The sequence below is a fragment of the Cetorhinus maximus genome, chromosome 14 (assembly GCF_964194155.1).
Source record: "Cetorhinus maximus chromosome 14, sCetMax3.hap1.1, whole genome shotgun sequence".
Lineage (NCBI taxonomy): Eukaryota > Metazoa > Chordata > Chondrichthyes > Lamniformes > Cetorhinidae > Cetorhinus > Cetorhinus maximus.
This window is the reverse complement of record NC_135892.1, coordinates 108909446-108929332: the sequence shown is the minus strand read 5'-3', so window position 1 is coordinate 108929332 and position 19887 is coordinate 108909446. Positions and strand designations below refer to the sequence as shown.

At 46.8% G+C, this 19887-nt stretch overlaps 1 protein-coding gene across 1 annotated transcript in view; it reads right to left on the bottom strand.

Annotated features, from left to right (window-relative positions):
• ect2l (epithelial cell transforming 2 like) overlaps positions 1–19887 on the bottom strand; it is a 42796-nt gene that overhangs the window by 3170 nt on the left and 19739 nt on the right. Inside the window, exons 12-19 of the mRNA XM_078557538.1 lie at positions 17575–17757; positions 16183–16286; positions 12793–12882; positions 9086–9300; positions 8586–8733; positions 3974–4047; positions 3711–3867; positions 2888–2953 (exon numbers count right to left, since the gene is read on the bottom strand). Coding sequence (XP_078413664.1) covers positions 2888–2953; positions 3711–3867; positions 3974–4047; positions 8586–8733; positions 9086–9300; positions 12793–12882; positions 16183–16286; positions 17575–17757 — 1037 coding nt within the window. The remainder of the gene's footprint in view (positions 1–2887; positions 2954–3710; positions 3868–3973; positions 4048–8585; positions 8734–9085; positions 9301–12792; positions 12883–16182; positions 16287–17574; positions 17758–19887) is intronic.

Sequence of the window (19887 nt, the reverse complement as noted above, 5' to 3'; positions counted from 1 at the left end):
CTCATAACCACCAGCCACCCCCACCCCTCTAACAGGCGTGCACTGCTAAGATCGTAATGGGGAGGAGGGTGGGTCTATCAACACTCAAGGGTTTTCTCTCTAAGATAAAAGCAAAGTATTGCAGATGCTGGAAATCTCTCTTAATCACAGCAGGGCGTAACAATCTCAAAACGGTTGGAGTGATTTGATCAATGGGTGATTATTGAGGAGCCCAAGCTAGTTTTTTGTGCACACTTGCTCTGGGTGGTGAACCCAAGTGTGATGCACCTACTGTCAACCCAGCCAAGAGCACTCCCTCCGTACTGACACAGGATTGAACAAGGGCTCAGTACCGTAGAGGGTGGTGCATTTAACGAAGGTATGGGAGTGTTTTGTGGGACTGTGTGAGAGTTTGTCCATTATCTTACAAATTTTTTTTTCCCTTTGTCCGTTTGCAGGGGGCGAGGACAGCTGATTAGATAGTTAAATCATTGAATTTTACAGTGCAGAAGGTAGCCATTCAGCCCATTCTGCCTGTGCTAGCTCTTTGAAAATAGCTTTCCAAACACTCCCATCCCCCTTGCTGGTTCCCCATAGCAGTGCAGATTTTTCCGTCACAAGAAACCCTCCTACTTTAGGACACTCATGGAAGCCTTCCTCTTTGATCAAGATTTTTGGTCCCCTTCCCTCATATCTCCCTATGTGACTCAGTGTCAAATTTAGCTCGATTATGTTCCTGTGAAGCACTTTGCTACGTTAAAGGTGCTGCAGAAATGCAGGTTGTTATTAATCCAGATCCCAATGCTCAAAATGGAAATGCTACTTTTGTTTTATCACCAAGGATCAATATCAAGCATTCCAGATTAGGAGTGTACATTGCACAAGGTTACTCTGGTGTGCTGCTACAGCTGTTGCCTAGGTAATTGTGGCAGCCAATTTACACAAAAAATACACAAATGTCCCTGTGATGATAGGCCAGTTAATCGGTGCAAAGAAGGAAAAACAACTGCAAGCAATGGAAATTTGCATTTAATAAAAAATGCTAGGAATGCACAGTAGGCAGCCAAGATGGGAATATGATCCACGGTGCATCAGACTGTCATCCCTGTCACTGATAAGGTATAGGAGCCAGTCGTGGTCTCAGAGCTCTGCTGCAGAGAGGGAGGAAATTCAGTCGCTTCAGAAATTGGCCGAGGGACTCTGATGAGTCTGGAGGTTGGGATGAGGGTGGGGTGGGGTGGGGAAGAGAGGTGGCTGCCAGATCCCACTCCCCCACCTCCTGGTTTTGATGTGGAGCCTGGCGCGAGGAACACAAATGCTCCTCTTGTCTCCAAATGGAGGTGTGGGAAATGCTTGAAAACCTGGCCGTTTTGGTTTTGGCCTCGGGTGGACCTTTTTAAAGACTGTTTTTTGCCCGCAACGAACCAGTCACAACCTCATTTCACAAAGGGGGCTTGAAGCAAATGATTTGCAAATGCTGAACATCCGAACCAATATGGCACACGGCTCATGTAGATGCAAAACAGTTAAACTTCTAACCTCATGATTTGTATATAAATAACCACTACTTTCATTCGTAAAGCACCCTTAATGAGAAAAACGCACACAGGAGCGAACTTAGATAAACACTGAGCCAAAAGAAAGATAGATACCAGGAGCAAAAACTGACAAAGTATTTCCAACCAGAAACAGGCCATTCAGCCCATCTAGTCCATGCTCCATACAAGCCGCCTCCCACCTTACTTCATTTCACCTTATTAGCACAACCTGTTCCCTTCTTCCTCATGGGTTTATCTAGCTTCCTCTTAAGTGTACCTACACTATTCTCCTTGGCCACTCCACTTAATGAAATTGCTCCAGAATTCACTGTTGGGTTTATTAATGGCAATTTACACCTGTAGTCGAAAATAGGGTGGATTTTAAGGAGTGTCTTAGAGCAGGAGGCTGAGGTGGAGAGGCTCAGGGAGGTTTGGAGAGAGCATCTCAGAGCATAGCTAAATGTACAGCCACCACTGGTGGAACAAAGTGAGGCCAGTGGAACAGTGGTAGGACTGAAGTAGGTTACTGAGATAGGGAGGGGAATGATTTAAGCACAAGGACGGTAATTTTGGAGCACTGGGGGCCTGGAGCCAATGTTGCTCAGTGAGCACAGGGGTTATGGGCAATGTTCCCTTTTGCTTATTTTTGCCTTGCACAGTTTATTCATTTAAAGGTGTGTGGCAGCTTTAAAAATATTTTGCACGCCCAATGCACACACAATATCTTAAAGGGGACAAATGATGCGCGAGCACAGTAACCTTCAGGCTGCTGCATGGCCGAACAAGCACACAACTTAGCTAGAGTGTTAATGATGGATGAACAGTGCTTGGTGGAGTTAAGGATACGGGTCAGCAGAGTTTTGGATGAGTTGAAGTTTATAAGGTGGGAGGCCCAGCAGGAGAGCCGGGTCTAGCGGCAGCATAAAGATGGGAGAAGGTTTCACAAGATGAACTGAGGCAGGATTGGGAGATGGGTGATGTTACGAAAGTGGAGGTAGTGGTCTTACACCTGAAGCGTTAGCACCAGAACGTTAATCTGTCCTTTCAGAAACCGACTTTCCTACTGTAATCTATTAGAAAGATTATGGTAAAGTCCAATCTCTATGTTAGACACAATAATAACAAAGCCTTTAATTTTGATATATAAATGATAAGCTAAATGCTCAATCATCTTGGAAACTAAAAGGTGCAGGACTGCATCAATTCTGAAAGATTACATTATGTAGTCAACTTCCGGCCCCAAAATGGTTTTGCATTAATGCTGCAAAAGATGCGTTTAAATACAGTTAGAGCACAGATACAGCTCCTGTTGTCTGTCATTGTAATCGGGTGCAGCTCCACTCCTGGACAGATGATCACTGCTGACTTACAGGAGTGCCGGCTATGCTTCTCTGGGCTTCCGTTATCTGCTGATCTCTCTCGCTGCGCAATTTCAGCTGGAACAAAAAGTGGCAGAAAGTTCCAATCCTGTCTGGAAAAATCACCATTTTCACCAAATACCACTTCATGGGAAAAAAAGAAACTGGAGGAGAGGTTTACATGGGATGGGCTGGTGTAGTGGGACAGTGGGTGGGGGTGTCTCTGCTGAGAGAGGAGCTAGTTCCAGAAAGTGTTCCAAACAGATCTGCTACATTACAGAATCACAACCGGACAGGAATCAGGCAGATCGCTTATATAAACACTTGTGCACACACGCACACACACACATACATACATGTGGATATATACATGTGCGTGCACACATACACAACAATGTACATTGAGGTCAGGATTGGGTGTGGCTTGGAGTGGAACTTGGAGGTGATCATGTTCCCATGCACCCGCTTCCCCCTAGCCTTGTAAGCGCTGCAGGTTGTGGGTTTGGAAGGTGCCGCTGAAGATATCCTGGTGAGTCGCTGCAGTGCATCATGTAGCTGGTACACACGGCGGCCATGGTTGGTGGAGAGGTTGGGTGTTTAAGGTGGAGGATGGGTACATGGGCCATTGGAACGACGAGGCTGGATGGACTAAATTCTACAATTTGTGTCCTATTAACGTACTGTGTCCACTATCACTCCCAGCCCCGCTTCCACATTAATGTGGGAACGTCCACAATCATACAGCCACAGAAGGAGGCCTTTCAGCCCATCGTGCCTCTGCCAGTGAGCTTCATTTACTTCAGTTGGCAATGGCTAATCCAGCCACTGACAGTACCTGCCGGATGTAATCCCGAAAGCCCTTCAGGTGGGCGGTGGCTGTGTTGAGGTCGCGGCGGTCCACGTGCTCGACAGGAGTGTGCAGCCGCAGAGCGCTCAGCAGCGTCACATACTCCTCAAAGCGACTGCTGGGGCCCAGCAGGATTTCCTGGAGGCTGCAGCAGTTAAAAAGAAACAAAAACCAGAGGGAGCTGGGAATCTCCACCACACTCTTAACGCAAGCTCACAAACGTCAGAAATAAATGTCAGCATCTGGCGTACCTCAACATTTTAGTCATCGCCGATCGATCGTGCCTGGCTAGGAAAGCGCGGAAACCTGGAGTAGTGTTCCGACACTGGAAGAACGGTAAAGTAAGGCTTCTGTTAATTCGTGAGAACATACACACAAGTACAGCCTCTCCCCCCATTACCCTTTCTCCTGAAGGCATTAACTTCCCCCACTGGGTCAACAATTCATGAGCACCAGCTGTAATCAACTACCTCATCCTACTGGGCGTCCTCAGCAGGGGAAGACAGGAGGGGTTTGTAGAATCCTAGAATGATAGATGGAGGCCATTCAGCCCATCATGCTTCTGCTGGCTCTATGGATGAGATATCCAATTAGTCCCACCCCACTTGTTCCTTTCCCTGTAGCCTTTCAAATGTTTTCTTTTCAAGCATATATCCAATTCCCTTTCGAAAATTAGTTACACTTATTTCCACCACCCTTTCAGGTAGTGTATTCCAGATCACAACTTGCTGTGTGTTTAACAAAAAAATTCCCCTCTCGTATCTGGCTCTTTTGCCAATGGCATTGAATCAGTGCCCTATAGCTACCAGCCCTCCTGGCTTATTTAATTGAACAAAACCTTTCATAATTTTGAGCAACTTGATTATATCTCCCTTTAGCCTTCTCTGCTCTAAAGAGAGCAACTCCAGTTTCTTTAAGTCTCTCTATATAGCTGAAATCTCTGGTTACCATTCTAGTGAATGCTCTCCACACCCTCTCCAAGGTCTTGACATCCTTCTTTAAGTCTGGTACCCAGAACAATACTCCAGCTGAGGCCTAACCAGCGATTTCTAAAGGTTTAACGTAACTTCCCGACTTTCATGTTTTATTCCTCTAATTATAAAATTGCGATATCATATACTTCATCAACAGCATTTAATCAATTTGACCAGCCACTTTCCTCGATTGGTGTACATACACGCCTCCGGGTCTCTCTTTTCCTGCATCCCATTTAAATTTGTACCCTTTGTTTATTTCATTGTCTCCCCTCATTCTTCCTTTAAAATGCATCCGATTTAATAGAGGTCTTTCAAATGATGCAGGGTTTTTTACAGGGTGAACGCAATTAGATTATTTCAACTGAGGACTCAGTGATGAGGGGTTATCAAGTTAAGTCTGCGGCTAAGAGGCAGGGAGAGAGAGACTGGAAAAATATTCTCCTTACCCGGGAGGATGTTGTTGTGTGGATTGGGAGTGTTTGAGATAGACATCACTACAACAAACAAGCCACCGGGGACAAGACTTTGGAGATCTCAGTGTGCTCAGCGGACATCCACACATGCACACTTTCCAGGCTGTACAGTGAGTCTGAATCATAGAGTTTAAGAGCACAGAAGGAGAACGCTCAGCCCATCATGCCTATGCTGGCCCTTTAATGGTGCTGTCCACACCCCAGCTTTTTCCCCATAAACCAGTCTTCAAGTACACGTCCGCTTGCCTTTTGACTGTTGCTGTGGAATCGGATTCCACCACCCTTGTCAACCAGTGTGTTCCAGATCCAAACAACCCTTTTGTGTGAAAACAATTTCCCCTTATTTCCTTCCCCTCCCTGCCACTTTGCCGGAAAGAGAGACTTGCATTTCTATAGCGCCTTTCACAGCCTCGTGGCTTTCCAAAGCTTTTTACAGCCAGTGAAGTATTTTTGGCGCGTGGTCATTGTTGCAATGTAGGAAACGGGGAAACCAATTTGTGCACAGCAAGATCCCACAAACAGCAATAATATAACGAGTGGGTAGTCTGTTTTTTGTGATGTTGGTTGAGGGATAAATATTGGCCAGGACACCGGGGAGAACTCCCCCTGCTCTTTTTTGAAATCATACCATGGGATCTTCTTTTAGATCCACCTGGGGAGGGGGTAGACAGAGCCTCGGTCAAACATCTCCTCCGAAAGACGGCACCTCCGACAGTACAGCACTCCCTCAGTACTGCGCTGGAAGTCAGCCTTAATTTTTAGGCTCAAATCACTGGACTCAGGGCGAGACAGTTTCTCTCAGTTTCTGTTCGATTAAAAACGCTCATTATCTTGAATATCTCCATCGGGTCTCCCTCTAACCTCTTCTGTGAGCAGGGTTGGAAACCTAGACTGATGGTCTCCTTTCCTAGTCCAGGGGTCAATCGGAGTGATCCCTACCGCGGTCCCTGGCTGAGGGTAGCAAGGTTAGCAGGGATCTGAGCCGGTGGCTTAATGGATTTGTTGCTCTCTGACAATGAGCGTTCATCAGCAGAGAATCTGTCACAAATATAAAGTAACACATTGGAGGAATTGAAAGGCTGAAGGCTGTTTCCTGTCCTAGAGAAATGGGTCTATTATCAGCAGTCATTAGGAGGAAACAGCAACACTGAGTCTGACTTTAATCTTATCAAACCCTGGGTCATTTTGCTGCCATTTCCCATTTGCGACAAACAGCACAGAGGCTGAACAGACACAGGAAGAGCCTGAACCATTTTAGACTGAACTCAGGCTGAGAAACAGGGCATGCTCATTTCCCCCCCTCAGCCAAGGCTTGCGTTGGCCTTGAGTAGAGGAGGTTCAGGAGTCAAATAAAAGCAAAATACTGGGGATGCTGGAAAGCTGAAATAAAAACAGAAAGTGCTGGGAAAAACTCAGCAGGTCTTGCAGCGCCTGTGGAGAGAGAAACAGAGTGAATGCTTCAAATCCAACATGACTCTTCAGAACTGAAATGTGAAGCGATTTATGCTGATGAAAAAGTGGGGAGGGTCAGGGAGAGCAATTTCTCCCTCACATTTCTGTCCTTGGCCTGCTGCAATGTTCCGGTGAAGCCCAACACAAACTGGAGGAACAGCACCTCATCTTCCGACTAGGCACTTTACAGCCTCTGGACTCAACAACGAGTCCAACAACTTCAGACAGTGAACTCTGTCCCCCATTTTGATTCGCTTTTTTTGCGAAAGTGCCAGTCAGTATCTTGATTCCATGTTTTGCTTTCACACAATGCTGTCCTTTATTCTGCCATTAACACTGACTCTAGGCCAATGCTTTGTTTCTTGGCTACAACCACGACCACTCACTTTGCCTTTTGTCCCGTGAAGTCTTTATTATTTAATCTCTCCCATCCTCTAACCTACCCCTGACTTTCCCTTTTGTTCCTCCTGCCCCTCCCCACTTTTTTTTCAACAGTATAAAACCCGTCACATTTCTACCTCTCTTCAGTTCTGAAGAAGAGTCACATCGGGCAGGAAGATTTAACTCTGTTTCTCTCTCCACTGATGCTGCCAGACCTGCTGAGATTGAGGAGTGATCTGATCGAGTTGTTGGAAACTGTTCAAAGAATTTGATAGGTGAGGTAAAGAGAAAGGATTTCCTCAGGAGTCCAGAACCTTAAAGTTAAAGCTAAAGTCCTCTAGGACAGAAATCAGGAAGCACTTTTTCCACACAAAGATTAGTGGAACTCTGGAACTCTCTCCCCTAATTTTTTTAATTATTAGCTCATAGGATGAGGGCCTCACCAGCATTTATTGCCCATCCCTAATTGCCCTTGAGAAGGTGGTGGTGAGCTGCCTACTTGAACCGCTGCAGTCCCTGTGGTGTAGGTACAGCCATAGTGCTGTTAGGGAGGGAGTTCCAGGATTTTGAAGGAACAGCAATATAATTCCAAGTCAGAATGGTGAGTGGCTTGGAGGGGAACTTCCAGGTGGTGGTGTTCCCATCCATCTGCTACCCTTGTCCTTCTAGATGGTAGCGGTCATGGAGCTAAGGTGGGTAAATGGAGTTGCGGTGCATGATCTAACTGAATGAAGGTACGTGCTTGAGGGGCTGAATGGCCTCCTTCTGTTCACATGCTCCGATGAACACAGCCTGGTTGACTCACAGACCCTGAGCACAAGACAGCAACAACAACTTGCATTTATAAAGTGCCTTTAATATAGTGAAACGTTCCAATGCACTTCAAAGAAAATGTGAGACTGGGCTATATAAGAAGCTATTAGGACAGGCGGTCAATAACTTGGTTTTAAGGAGCGTCTTAAAGATGGAGAGGCTGAGGAGGCAAATCCAGAGCTTAGGCCGTGGCAGCTGGAGGCATGAGCACTAACGGTGGAGTTATTGAAATCAAGGCTGGAATTGGAGGAGCTCAGGGATCTCGGAGTTACGTAAAGCTGGATAGGGAGGGACGAGGATGTGAAGGATCTGAAAACAAGGATGAGAATTTTAAAAACAGCATTTTCAGCTGACTCCATCTCCTGCTCCCCATCGTGTGCCCCTTCACCTGGCTTCAGGGTTCCCAGTGAAGCAACATCTGGCTGTGGAATGAGGAAGACAAGGTCACCAGGAGGAGAGGGAACCAATCAGATTGAAAGCGTCAGAGGGTCTTGGCAAATTAAAAAGATTGGTCTTACTCATTAAAGCAGTCCATCTCCAGCACAGAACGCCTCCAATTCTGGCCAGTTCTGGAGGTCCCTAGGTGGCTGGTAACTAACCTGCCTTTTCAGGAGCTGCTGACTCTGAACTCACTGGCTGACTTGAGTCTTACACGCAGGGCATTTGAAAAGACTGGATGCCAATTTCATCTGAGAATAGCTGACGCGAGATGTTGCTCCTGAACCTGTTCTCTGGAACACCAGCTCAAGCCCCAAACGGACTCGCACCTTATCGATAACCTTCAGGATGGCACTGTAGTTGTTGAAGAAGTTGGTGTAGTTTGTCAGTCTGGCGCTGAACTTGATGAAGATGTCTCCCAGACACTGCGACGGACCCCACTCACTGAGACGGTCTCTCAGGTCCCTCAATAAATCCCTACAACAATCAACACAACCACCACTGGGTATTAGAATGGGAAAGCCATGTGACTAACAGGACACAGATAACTAGGAGTTAGAGGGCAACATCCAACTGAGGGGTTCAGGTGGTTTATATTTAGAATAATGGATACCTGGGAGTGAGTTACAGGCTGGAATCTAATTGAGGAGTTCAGATGGTTTGTATATAGAATGATCCGGAAGGTGAGATGGTGCATTTGGTGGGTGTGGCTTGCCAGAGCTCATCCAAGGCATCAGCACCCTCCCTCCGCACTCTCCCACCCTTTATGGTGAGTTTGATAAGCTGTGCTACCCACCCCCCCACCAAAAAAATAAAGTACCAGGTGAACCTGTTGAGTTCCAGGATTGACAGGATGTCAGAAAAGACGGTGTGGATGTTGGCCATGCTCAGGATTGCTCGGTTGGAAGCCAGCGCTGCTCTGAGCGGAGCACAGTAAATGTCCTTCACAATCTCCAGAGTTTGCACGTAACTCTGCTCGCTGGACAAGGTCTCCCTGGCAAACTGTGTCCGTTTCTCCACAAACTCACCGCCTGGCCTTCTGTTCTAAAAAAAAGGAGCAGGATAGGTCAAAGACTAAGTGACCAGCAGAAAATAAAGGCATATTTTTACAAATTTGAATTCTGTGAATGTACCGCCCATCCTTAATTGCCCTCGATAAGGTGGTGGTGGTGAGCCATCTTCTTGAACAGCTGCAGTCTGCGCGGTGAGAGCACACCCACAGTGCTCTTCGAACAATACGTTCTGGGGTTTTGATCCAGCGACAATGCACGAACTTGCAATATATGTCCAGTTTGGGATGTGCATGACTTGGAGGAGAGCCTAGAGAGGGTGATCTTAGGAACAAAGAAACAGGAGTAGGCCATTCAGCCCATCGAGCCTGCTCCACCATTCAATTAGGTTACAGCTGATCATCTACCTCAATGCCACTTTCCCGCACTACCCTCATATCCCTTGGTGTCATTGGTCTCCAGAAATCTTTCAATTTCTGTCTTGAACATGCTCAGTGATTGAGATTCCACAGCCCTCTGGGGTAGAGAATTCCAAAAATTCACCTCTGAATGAAGAAATCCCTCCTCATCTCAGTCTTAAATGGCCTGCCCTTTATTCTGAGATTATGTCCCCTTGTTTTAGACTCACCAGTCCGGGGAAACATCTTATCTACATCCACCCTGTCATACCCTGTAAGCATTTTGTAGGTTTCAATGAGATCACCTCTCTTTCTTCGAAACTCTAGGGAATACAGAGTCAGTCTCCCCAATCTCTCCTCATACGACAACCCCACCCTCCATCCCAGGGATTAATCTGGTGAACCTCCATTGGATTCCCTCTATGGCAAGTATATCCCTCCTTAGATAAGGGGACCAAAACTATACACAGTATTCCAGGTGAGGTCTCACCAAGGCCCTATCCAATTGCAGCAAGACATCTTTACTCCTGTATTCAAATCCCTTTGCAATGAAGGCCAACATACCATTTGCCTTCCTAATTGCTTGCTGCACCTGCATGTTAGCTTTCAGTGACTCATGAACAAGGATACCCAGGTCCTTTTGGACACCCACACTTCCCAACCTCTCACCATTTAAGAAATATTCTGCCTTTCTGTTGTTTCTACCAAAGTGAATAACTTCACACTTATTCACATTATATCCCATCTGCCATGTTCTAATCCATTCACTTAGCCTGCCCAAGTCCTCTTGAAGCCTCCTTGCATCCTCCTCACAACTTACATTCCCACCCAGTTTGGCATCATCAGCAAATTTGGAAATATTACAAGTGGTCCCCACATCCAAATCATTGATATATATTGTGAACAGCTGTGGCCCAAGCACTGATCCTTGCGGTACCCCACTAGTAACAACCTGCCAACCTGAGAATGATCTGTTTATCCCTACTGTCTGTTTTCTATCTGATAACCAATTCTCAATCCAAACTAGCATATTTCCCCCAATCCCATGTGCTCTAGTTTTATTTATCAACCTCCTATGTCGGGCCTTATCAAAAGCCTTCTGAAAATCCAAATACACCACATCCATTGAGGCTACAGGTTTAGGGGGGCAGGTACTGTCAAAGAAGTCTTGGCAAGTTACTGCAGTGAATTCTGCAGATGGTCCACAATGCACTAGTGGTGGAGGGAGTGAAAGGTTAAGGTGGTTGGTAGGCTGCTGACTGGGGGAGGGGTTAGCTCAGTTGGCTGGATGGCTAGCCTGTGGGGTATGATCCCCATTGCCGAGGTAGATATGAGGCCTGCCTCCATGCCCTGCCCCATAGTAACAATCACAAGATAAGCCATAGCTCGACAATCCTCAAATAATCGAAGATGCTACTTAGAAAAGAGGAGAAGACTGCTGGTCAAGCTAGCTGCTTTGTGCTGAATGGTGTCGAGCTTCTTGAGTGCTGCGCACACATGCAGGCAAATGACTTGATGTCTAAAGTTCAAAGGTCCTCATAGGTTGTGTCACCATGGGGTAAACCTGGGGCTTCTGCTCCCAGCACAGGGTCAGAGGTTGGCCTGTAACAACATCCCCGAATTCTTCCACCCCCCACCCCCCGCTCAGTCAGCAAGATTCTGCCCTGGAAGCAGTGCCTAGAAATCTCAGTCATCATTCCTTCTGATGGAGCAGCATTATGGGATGTTAACATTGGAAACCACAACAACCCAATCAGCCCACCAAACTCCCAGCTTCCTCAGTCTATAACTAATCTACTCTGTGGCACATTGTTATATATTTTATATACCTCACAGTTATGCAGAGATGACATTAGTTTCAACGTGTGTAACAGATCTTATTCACAGTGCTTTAAATTGTCTGCTCCATGATTCTAACTCTGGCTACAGCTTTGTTTACATTTCTCTGAGTGCCCAGACTTAACCAACCAAGCACAGTGAGCATCAATAGCAAGTAGACTCACATAATCAAACACAGAACAATTGAACATTACACATAGTTCAACACTTAACCTTTCCTACCTCTCTCTCTCTCTCCCTCTCTCACTCTTGGAGAAAGGTTGTGAATTAAATCTTCTGTGCAACTCACACACTTCCATTATTTAATCTTGGTTTTGATTGAATAGACAGGGTTTTGATAGAGTAAATAGGGAGAAGCCATTTGCACTGGTGGGAGGGTCAGTAACCAGAGGACACATTTAAGATTAATTGGCAAAAGAATGAGGGAAAAATGATGAGGAGAATACTTTTTACGCAGCAAGTTGTTATGATATGGAATGCACTGTCTGAAAGGGCGGTAGAACTAGATTCAATCATAACTTTCAAAGGGAATTATATAAATACTTGAAAAGGAAAATAGTACATGGCTATAGAGAAAGAGCACAGGGAGTGGGACTGATTGGAGAACTCTTTCAATGAGCTGGCAGAGGCACGATGGGCTGAATGGCCTCCTGCTATACTGTATGATTCTAGTTTACTGCACATTGAGGGATAACAATTCCCACTTCTCGGAACACAGGAAAACATTAAGACTTGTGGAGAAATTGACCTTGTGCTTTCACTTTGCAATTCTCATCCTTGGTTTTCAAATGTCTACATGGCCTCGCTCCTCCCTATCTCAACTCTCTTCCTGCTCTACAAACCTCTATCATCTCGGTGCTTTTCCAATTCTGCCCTCCCATCCCTGATTTTAGTCGCTCCACCATTGGCGGCCAAGACTTCAACTGCCTGGGCCCCGAGGTCTAGAATTCCCTCCCTAAACCTCTCACCTTGCTACTGCACACCTCCTGCGAGGTGCTCCTTAAAACTCTCACACCCATCCTCACACTCACTCTCCCTCTCACGCTTCCTCTCCGTCTCCCACTCCCTTCCCCTCTGACACTCGTTCTCACACTCATTCTCACATCCATTCTCACACTCGCTCTCAAATTCATTCTCACACTCCCTCTCACACTCCCTATCACACTCCCTCTCACGCTCCCTCTCCCTCTCATGCTCCCTCACCCTCTCAAACTCCACTCACACTTGTTCTCACACTCATACTCACACACGCACGCGCACACACAATGTTGCTCAGTGTGAGCACTCACCAGGTCGATCAGCTCCTGGTCGGTCTCCTCACGACCGTGAAGTGGATGAGAGTCACAGTCCTGCCTAACAGCTTCTCCCACTTCACCTTCCTGCAGGGGAGAAAACACAGGGAGAAAACCAACATGGATGAGTGAGGGGGAGGGTGGAATCTCGCCTCCTGTCCTGGATGTTTGTGCCAGGATGCTGGTCCATGGGGCACCTGGAGACGTCAGTGCCACAGCAGAGTGGCCGCTCTTCATGTTGGAGTTCGGCAGCATGTATTACTTTGACCAACCGTGTGGAGAATCATTGCTGACTCCAATCATATTCTCACTTGTCTGTGGTGGGGTGGGAGTGGGTGAGGGGTCCTTGGATTGTCATAAAAGGGAAACACACCCCCACCACCCCCCCACCTCTACCCCATCCCGCCTAACAGCACCCCCCCCCACCCCCAACTCCCACTCTATAGCCGAGGGAGAGTGGAGATGGAGGAAGAAAAAAAGGTGCAGGGTGGGCAGAGAACATCTTGTACAGGTAAACTGTACGGTTTGTGAGTGAGTGCGGAGAGGGAGAGGGAGTGTGAGAGGGAGAGGGAGTGGGAGAGGCAGTGGGAGAGGCAGTGGGAGTGTGTGAGGGAGTGGGAGAGGCAGTGGGAGAGGCAGTGGGAGTGTGAGAGGGAGTGTGAGGGGGAGTGTGTGAGGGAGTGTGAGAGGGAGTGTGTGAGGGAGTGTGAGAGGGAGTGGGAGAGGCAGTGGGAGAGGCAGTGGGAGTGTGAGAGGGCGTGTGAGAGGCAGTGGGAGAGGCAGTGGGAGTGTGTGAGGGCGTGTGAGAGGGAGTGTGAGAGGCAGTGGGAGAGGGAGTGTGAGAGGCAGTGGGAGAGGGAGTGTGAGAGGGAGAGGTAGTGGGAGTGTGAAAGGGAGTGGGAGAGGGAGTGGGAGAGGGAGAGGGAGTGTGAGAGGGAGTGTGAGAGGGAGTGTGAGAGGGAGTGGGAGAGGCAGTGGGAGAGGCAGTAGGAGAGGGAGTGGGAGAGGAAGAGGAAGAGGGAGTAGGAGAGGGAATGGGAGAGGGAATGGGAGAAGGAGAGGGAGTGGGAGAGGGAGTAGGAGAGGGAATGGGAGAGGGAATGGGAGAGGGAGAGGCAGTGGGAGAGGGAGTGGGAAAGGGAATGGGAGAGGGAGGGAGTGTGCAGGTGAACTGTGCTGTTTGAAAAAAATGACTTATATTTCTATTGCCTTTCACAACTGCAGGATGTCCCAAAGTACTTTACAGCCAATTTTGGCGAGTAGTCACTGTTGTAATGTAGGAAACACGGCTGCCAATTTGTGCACAGCAACATCCCACAAACAGCAATGTGATATTGACCAGAGAATCTGTTCTAGTGATGTTGGTTGAGGAATTGACCAGGACTCCAGACATACCGCCTTTCAAAATCGTACCAGGTGATCTCCCACATTCACCTGAGAGGGTGGATGGTTTAACATCTCATCCGAAAGGTGACACTTCTGACAGTGCCACACTCCCCCACTACTGCACCGGGTGTGTCAGCCTAGATTTTATGGTCAAGTCCCTAGAGTGAGACTCAGATGGTACCTCACAGCGCCATGTCTGACACTCACTGTTTCCCCGCAAACCCTTTCCTTGTCAAAGAGTCGGGAACTCTGCAAGAAATCTGAGATCAAGCCTGGAATCGTCCTGGTCTCTACAGGACCCCGTAGCTCTAGGTATGTGCCAGACTTGGTGAGTAATGTAGCCACTAAGATCTGTTTATTGTTCTTCTCCTATTGTTCAATGTTTCCTGAACTGGAAATCCTTACTTGAGTTCTACAATTTCCCATGAAAATCCCCCTTCCAAAGGAAATTGGATAAATAATGACAGTGGAAAAATTTGCAGGCAAGAAGAATGCAGAACTATGGAGGAACGAGCAGGGGAGTGGGACTAATTGAATAGATCTTTCAAAGAGCCAGCACAGGCAATGATGGGCCGAAAGGGCCTCCAATTGTGCTGTATCATTCCAAGATTCAATGATTAGAGAAAACAAAATCAGGTCACTGCACCTTCGTCAGTTCAATCCCTTGTGTCAGAAATGTTTCAGCAGCTTTTAATGACTTGCTCTTCCCAGATCGGCTGTTAAGGAAGCCAGCAAGAAATTCCAGAGGCTTCTCCTGAAATATAAGCGGAACAATTCACATTGCATCATCCCGGGAGACCCCAGGGCACAATATCTAATGGAGCACGTCTTGCAGTGGAACGAGCTTCAAATAACGGAGCTCCAATGAAAAGCGATTGAGAAGTTGGAAATGCTTCTTTAGCTGCAACAACCACTAGAATTCCTACAGCGCCCTTAACATAGTTAAACATCCTTTTAAAACTTATTATTGAATCTGCTTCCCGCACCCATTCAGACAGCGCATTCCAGATTATAATAACTCACTGCGTAAAGACAAAATTGCTTCTCAACTCCCTCTCTTTTCCCAATCTGTGTCCTGGTTACCGACCCTCCTACCAGTATAAACTGTTGTGTCAATAAGACATGAAAGAAATCCAAACTGTCCACATCAGACTTCCTGTCTTTTTTTTTGCTATTCTTTTAAAATGGACTTTCTGCTGAACCCAACAAGATGGCTGCTACAGGTCACATGACTACAGGATTGGCTTTCTGTTTGGGAAGCTTCCAACAGGAGCTAGAAGAACAGAAGAATCCTCCTCTCATCATTGTGGAATCTCACGCCCAATTGTAAGGACATTCTAATCACAAGACCGGGGACCCGCAGATAAAAACTCGTTCTTCCTGCAGAGTTGTTAACAGACTCATCTCACACCTGGGACTGTCCAGTCCTTTTCAAAAGGGCCCCATTGAGGAGACAGTGGAAGTCCTTTTGCATCTTGGTAAGCTTAGCCCTCTAGCAGAATCAGAAGGTCTGCCTAGACAATGGCTTCCCGACATAAGATCCTTAACATGGATGGCAACTCTTTCAAAAGCTAATGGCTGGGACATTATCAGTCCTGAAACTAAAGCCAGTTCCAGACATTACATAAACCTTTTGAAATCATTGTGGATAAAGAAGGTCACATGACTCAACCACTGGACCACACAAACTAAAGCTTTGGTGAAACACCATAGCCTACTTTAAAAATAATTCAAAAACGCCACTGCTGGTGGACAGACGGGGAGAGGATAAAGAAATTCAGTTTGCCTCTCTCCTGTCTATCACAAAACAGTTTGCCCTTACTTACTCTGTCAAAACCCCCCATAGCTTTGAATGACTCTTTTAAAACCCCCTTTAACTTTCTCTATTCTGAAGAGAACAACCCCATCTTCTCCCAGTAACTGAAGGACCTCATCCCTGGTACCATCCCAATCTTTACTAGTCTCTGAGGGAAGATGAGGTTGCTCCTGACTATCACTTACCTGTTCTTCCTTTGTCATAGCGATCAGTCCTTCGGTTAAAGCTTGAGCAACTTCCTGATTCTGCCGGACCTCGGTTGCACTCATTGAGTCAAACATTAGCTGTCCTTCATAGGAATAAATGGCACACGTTAGACTGCACAGCAAGACTGGCTTAAACCTGCATCAGCTTCTAAATCTCTCACCCACAATGATATAATTGGCTCTTTAAGTAACTGCAGTTTCAGACATTGCACACACTGGCTGCAGGAAATGCGCTCAGGGCAAAGGAGAATAAAGGGAACGCAGGAACTGAGCAAAACAGAGAATGGAGGAACGATCTAAAAACAAAAAGGTGTCCGGGCAGCAAAAGAAGGACAAAGGAAATACAGGGCTTGAAAACGACCAAGGAGGTGGCAAGTATGAAGCAATGTGGAAGGAGACGGTAAGTTGCAGAGAGAAAGGTGGAAGATAAAGGAGAAGATGGTGGGGAGTATAGATGGACAGAGGGATGGATGGATGGAGGGAGGGATGGATAGATGGACAGATGGATGGAACAACGGATGGACGGATGCACGGACAGACAAACAGATGATCATCATGGTGGCAGTTTCCAAATTGTGACGACGATACAAATAAAACAAGTAATCATAATTCCTAACAGTTATAGTAAATCATTAAAATAAGAATAAAGTATAAAACAATAAAAGGATTGCACAATTATGATCATTTGAATATACAAATAATTACAGTATGTTGCAAAATGTAAGTCTCCTTAATTTATATAATAAAAATGAATGGTTTGTTGCATTCTGCATTTTGTATTAAAGTCCATCGATCATATGTTGTCAGATTGAGTTCATTAAATTTCTATTCTTTAAATAGTATTTATGAGTTTTATAAAATAGGGGATTGGGCTGGCTCCTAGTTTATTCGTTCTATATTTTATTTGCGGAATGGTGTCTTTCCTCATTAAATCTATTGCACGTTTACTTTTGTGTGTTTGTGGCAAGAGAGAGTGACAATGGGAGGTGGGATTCAAGAGTCTTGCAGCCAAGTCCAGACGGAGTTTTTTCCACCTATCAGAAAGGGAGAACAGGAAGAAGAGAGAAGTCGAAAAAGAGAAAGAAAAGAGGAAGGAAAGTGCAAAGATTTAGTAAGTAGGAAATCTCAACATTTATCTCCCACATTCATTTCCATAATACCTTTTAGACCTCCGCTGGATTTTAAACAGAGAATGCCAGGATTTCCGATGGGCAAGAGTCCAGTGTTTATATTCTAGAGAAGCTGGCGACGTTTGCACTGGGGAAATTAGCTCATCATGACAGCTAAAAAAAAACTTATGGCAAATATACAAAACTTGAGTCTTTAAATATTTAGCACAGAGCAAGGGATAAAATGTGATTGAAATCTTACCGATCGTCCTTGCACAGACGTCTCCCTGTAATTGCCTGAAATACAGCCTCATCTGCTTCCGGACAGTTCTCAGGACCTCCTCCTGTACCTGTGCCATCCTGCTCCATTCCTGCAGCTTCTCCTCGTTGAAGTATATGGCTGGGGGAGCCGGATCCTTAGCATTCCACAGCCACTCACTGAGGACTAACAGCCAACAGAGCAAACACTCAGGTTTACTCCAGGAGGAACTCGAGGATTATTAACACATGTGAAGTCGTGCACTTAATGTGTGCTCGCATATCCTGACTTGCACCAAGTTCCGTTCACCCATCACCCCCGATCTCTCTGACCTACACTTGTGCTCGACCCTCGATTGCCCCTCTTTTAAAAACCTCATCTTTTTTTTCAAATCCCTCCATGGCCTCTTCCTCCCCTATCTCTGCAATCTCCTCCATCCCCACAACCCTCCGAGATATCTGTGCTCCTCTGACTCTGGTCTCACGGGCACCCCCAATTTTAACCGCTTCACCATTGGCGGCCGTGCCTTCAGCTGCCTGGGCCCCAGGTTTTGGAATTCCCTCCCTAAATCTCCCCAATTCTCCATTTCTTCAACCTCTTTGAAGATTCTCTTTAAAACCTACCTCGCCAACCAAGCTTTCCATTACCTGGCCTGGTATCTCTTTATGTGGCTTGGTGTTTGATAATGCTCCTGTGAAGTACCTTGGGATATTTTACCACATTAAAGGTGCTACATAAATACAGATTGTTGTTGATACTGTTCAATTGTTTTCATGGTGAAGAATCAAAGCTGAAGGGGCTGGGTCCACAAGGTGCGGACAGACTGTCGGAACATGTGGACCCTGTAACGTCAAATGGACTTTTCAACACAACTGTTCCCTTTGCCAGGCCAGAAAGGGGAAAAGGAGACTATACCCATTGAGTGAAAGGGAGGCCTAAGGTAAGAGAGGGAGTGAAAAGCCCAACCCCAGCTTGACAGCTGCTGGAGGTGATGCTGTATTTGGTGGCACTGAGATGTTTACACTCCTATTCAGCATTGCAGTATGACTGGGAGGCAGTGCAGACAAGCTGGAGGGACACCTGACCAGGACAGTCACTCACCATGTGAGCCCTCCACTGCTTGTTAGCTGAAAATGTCCTGACAGTGAATGTCACAGCTCTTCCCTTTTATTTTTAATTTGCAGGACGCAGGAGTTGCTGGCTAGGCCGCCATTTATTGCCCATCCTTAATTGCCCTTGAGAAGGCGGTGGTGAGCTGCCTTCTTGAGCCGCTGCTGTCCACGTGGTGTTGGCACACCCACAGTGCTGTTAGGGAGGGAGTTCCAGGATTTTGACCCAGTGACAGTGAAGGGACGGCGATATATTTCCACGTCAGGATGGTGAGTGGCTTGGAGGGGAATTTCCAGTTGGTGGTGTTCCCATCTATGTAGGTGGTAGAGGTCACGGGTTTGGAAGGTGCTGTTGAAACAGCTTCGGTGAGTTGCTGCAGTGCATCTTGTAGTTGGTACACACTGCTACCACTGTGCATCGGTGGTGGAGGGAGTGAATGTTTAAGATGGTGGATGGAAAGCAGGCCAAGCAGATGCATATGGTTCTCTGCTGACCTGGTCCCCACGAAACTCATTCCCTAGGCTTGGCGCCAGTTAATGTGACGCGATGCTTACAGTTGCGGCTAATGGCACTTTGGCAGGTGTATCCGAAGCTTTGGTCATCCAGATGTGCCTTCTCTCTTCCTGTACCACTGAATATAGGATGTATTGTGCCCGGATGCTTCAACAGAACCTTCCAGCAGGAAGGTTCTTCACACACCCACAGGTCTGATGGTGCAGCCTCCATGTGCCGCAGGTGATGCCACAGGTCCAGGGTGTAAACTTGTTCCTGTAGCTGCAGGTGTGAGGGTCCTAACAGGTTCAATATACTGTAACCCGCCATCAGTGTCCCTCTGATGATCTTCCACTTCCTGTAAGTCTAGTTAGAGAATGCCCATTGCTGGAAACAATGGTTCCGTCGGGAATAGAGGAAGCAAAAAATTAACTACCACAGAATCGAAGTGGGCTTGGCAACGCTCAGAAAGATACTGCTGCCCCCTTCAAATTGCCTTGTAAATCCTGGAACCAACCATTAGACATGGGCGTAAATACCATGGAGCAGCCTGGACGCATGAACATTAGGGCCAGGATTTTATGGCCCCACCACTGCGTGTCCACCCACCACCCCCAACCCCCCCCCACCCCCACCGGCAAATCCCCACCTCAGTTCAGCGGGACTGCAATATCCCGCCAGGTGGGAGGGGGCCATAAAATCCTGGCCTAGGAG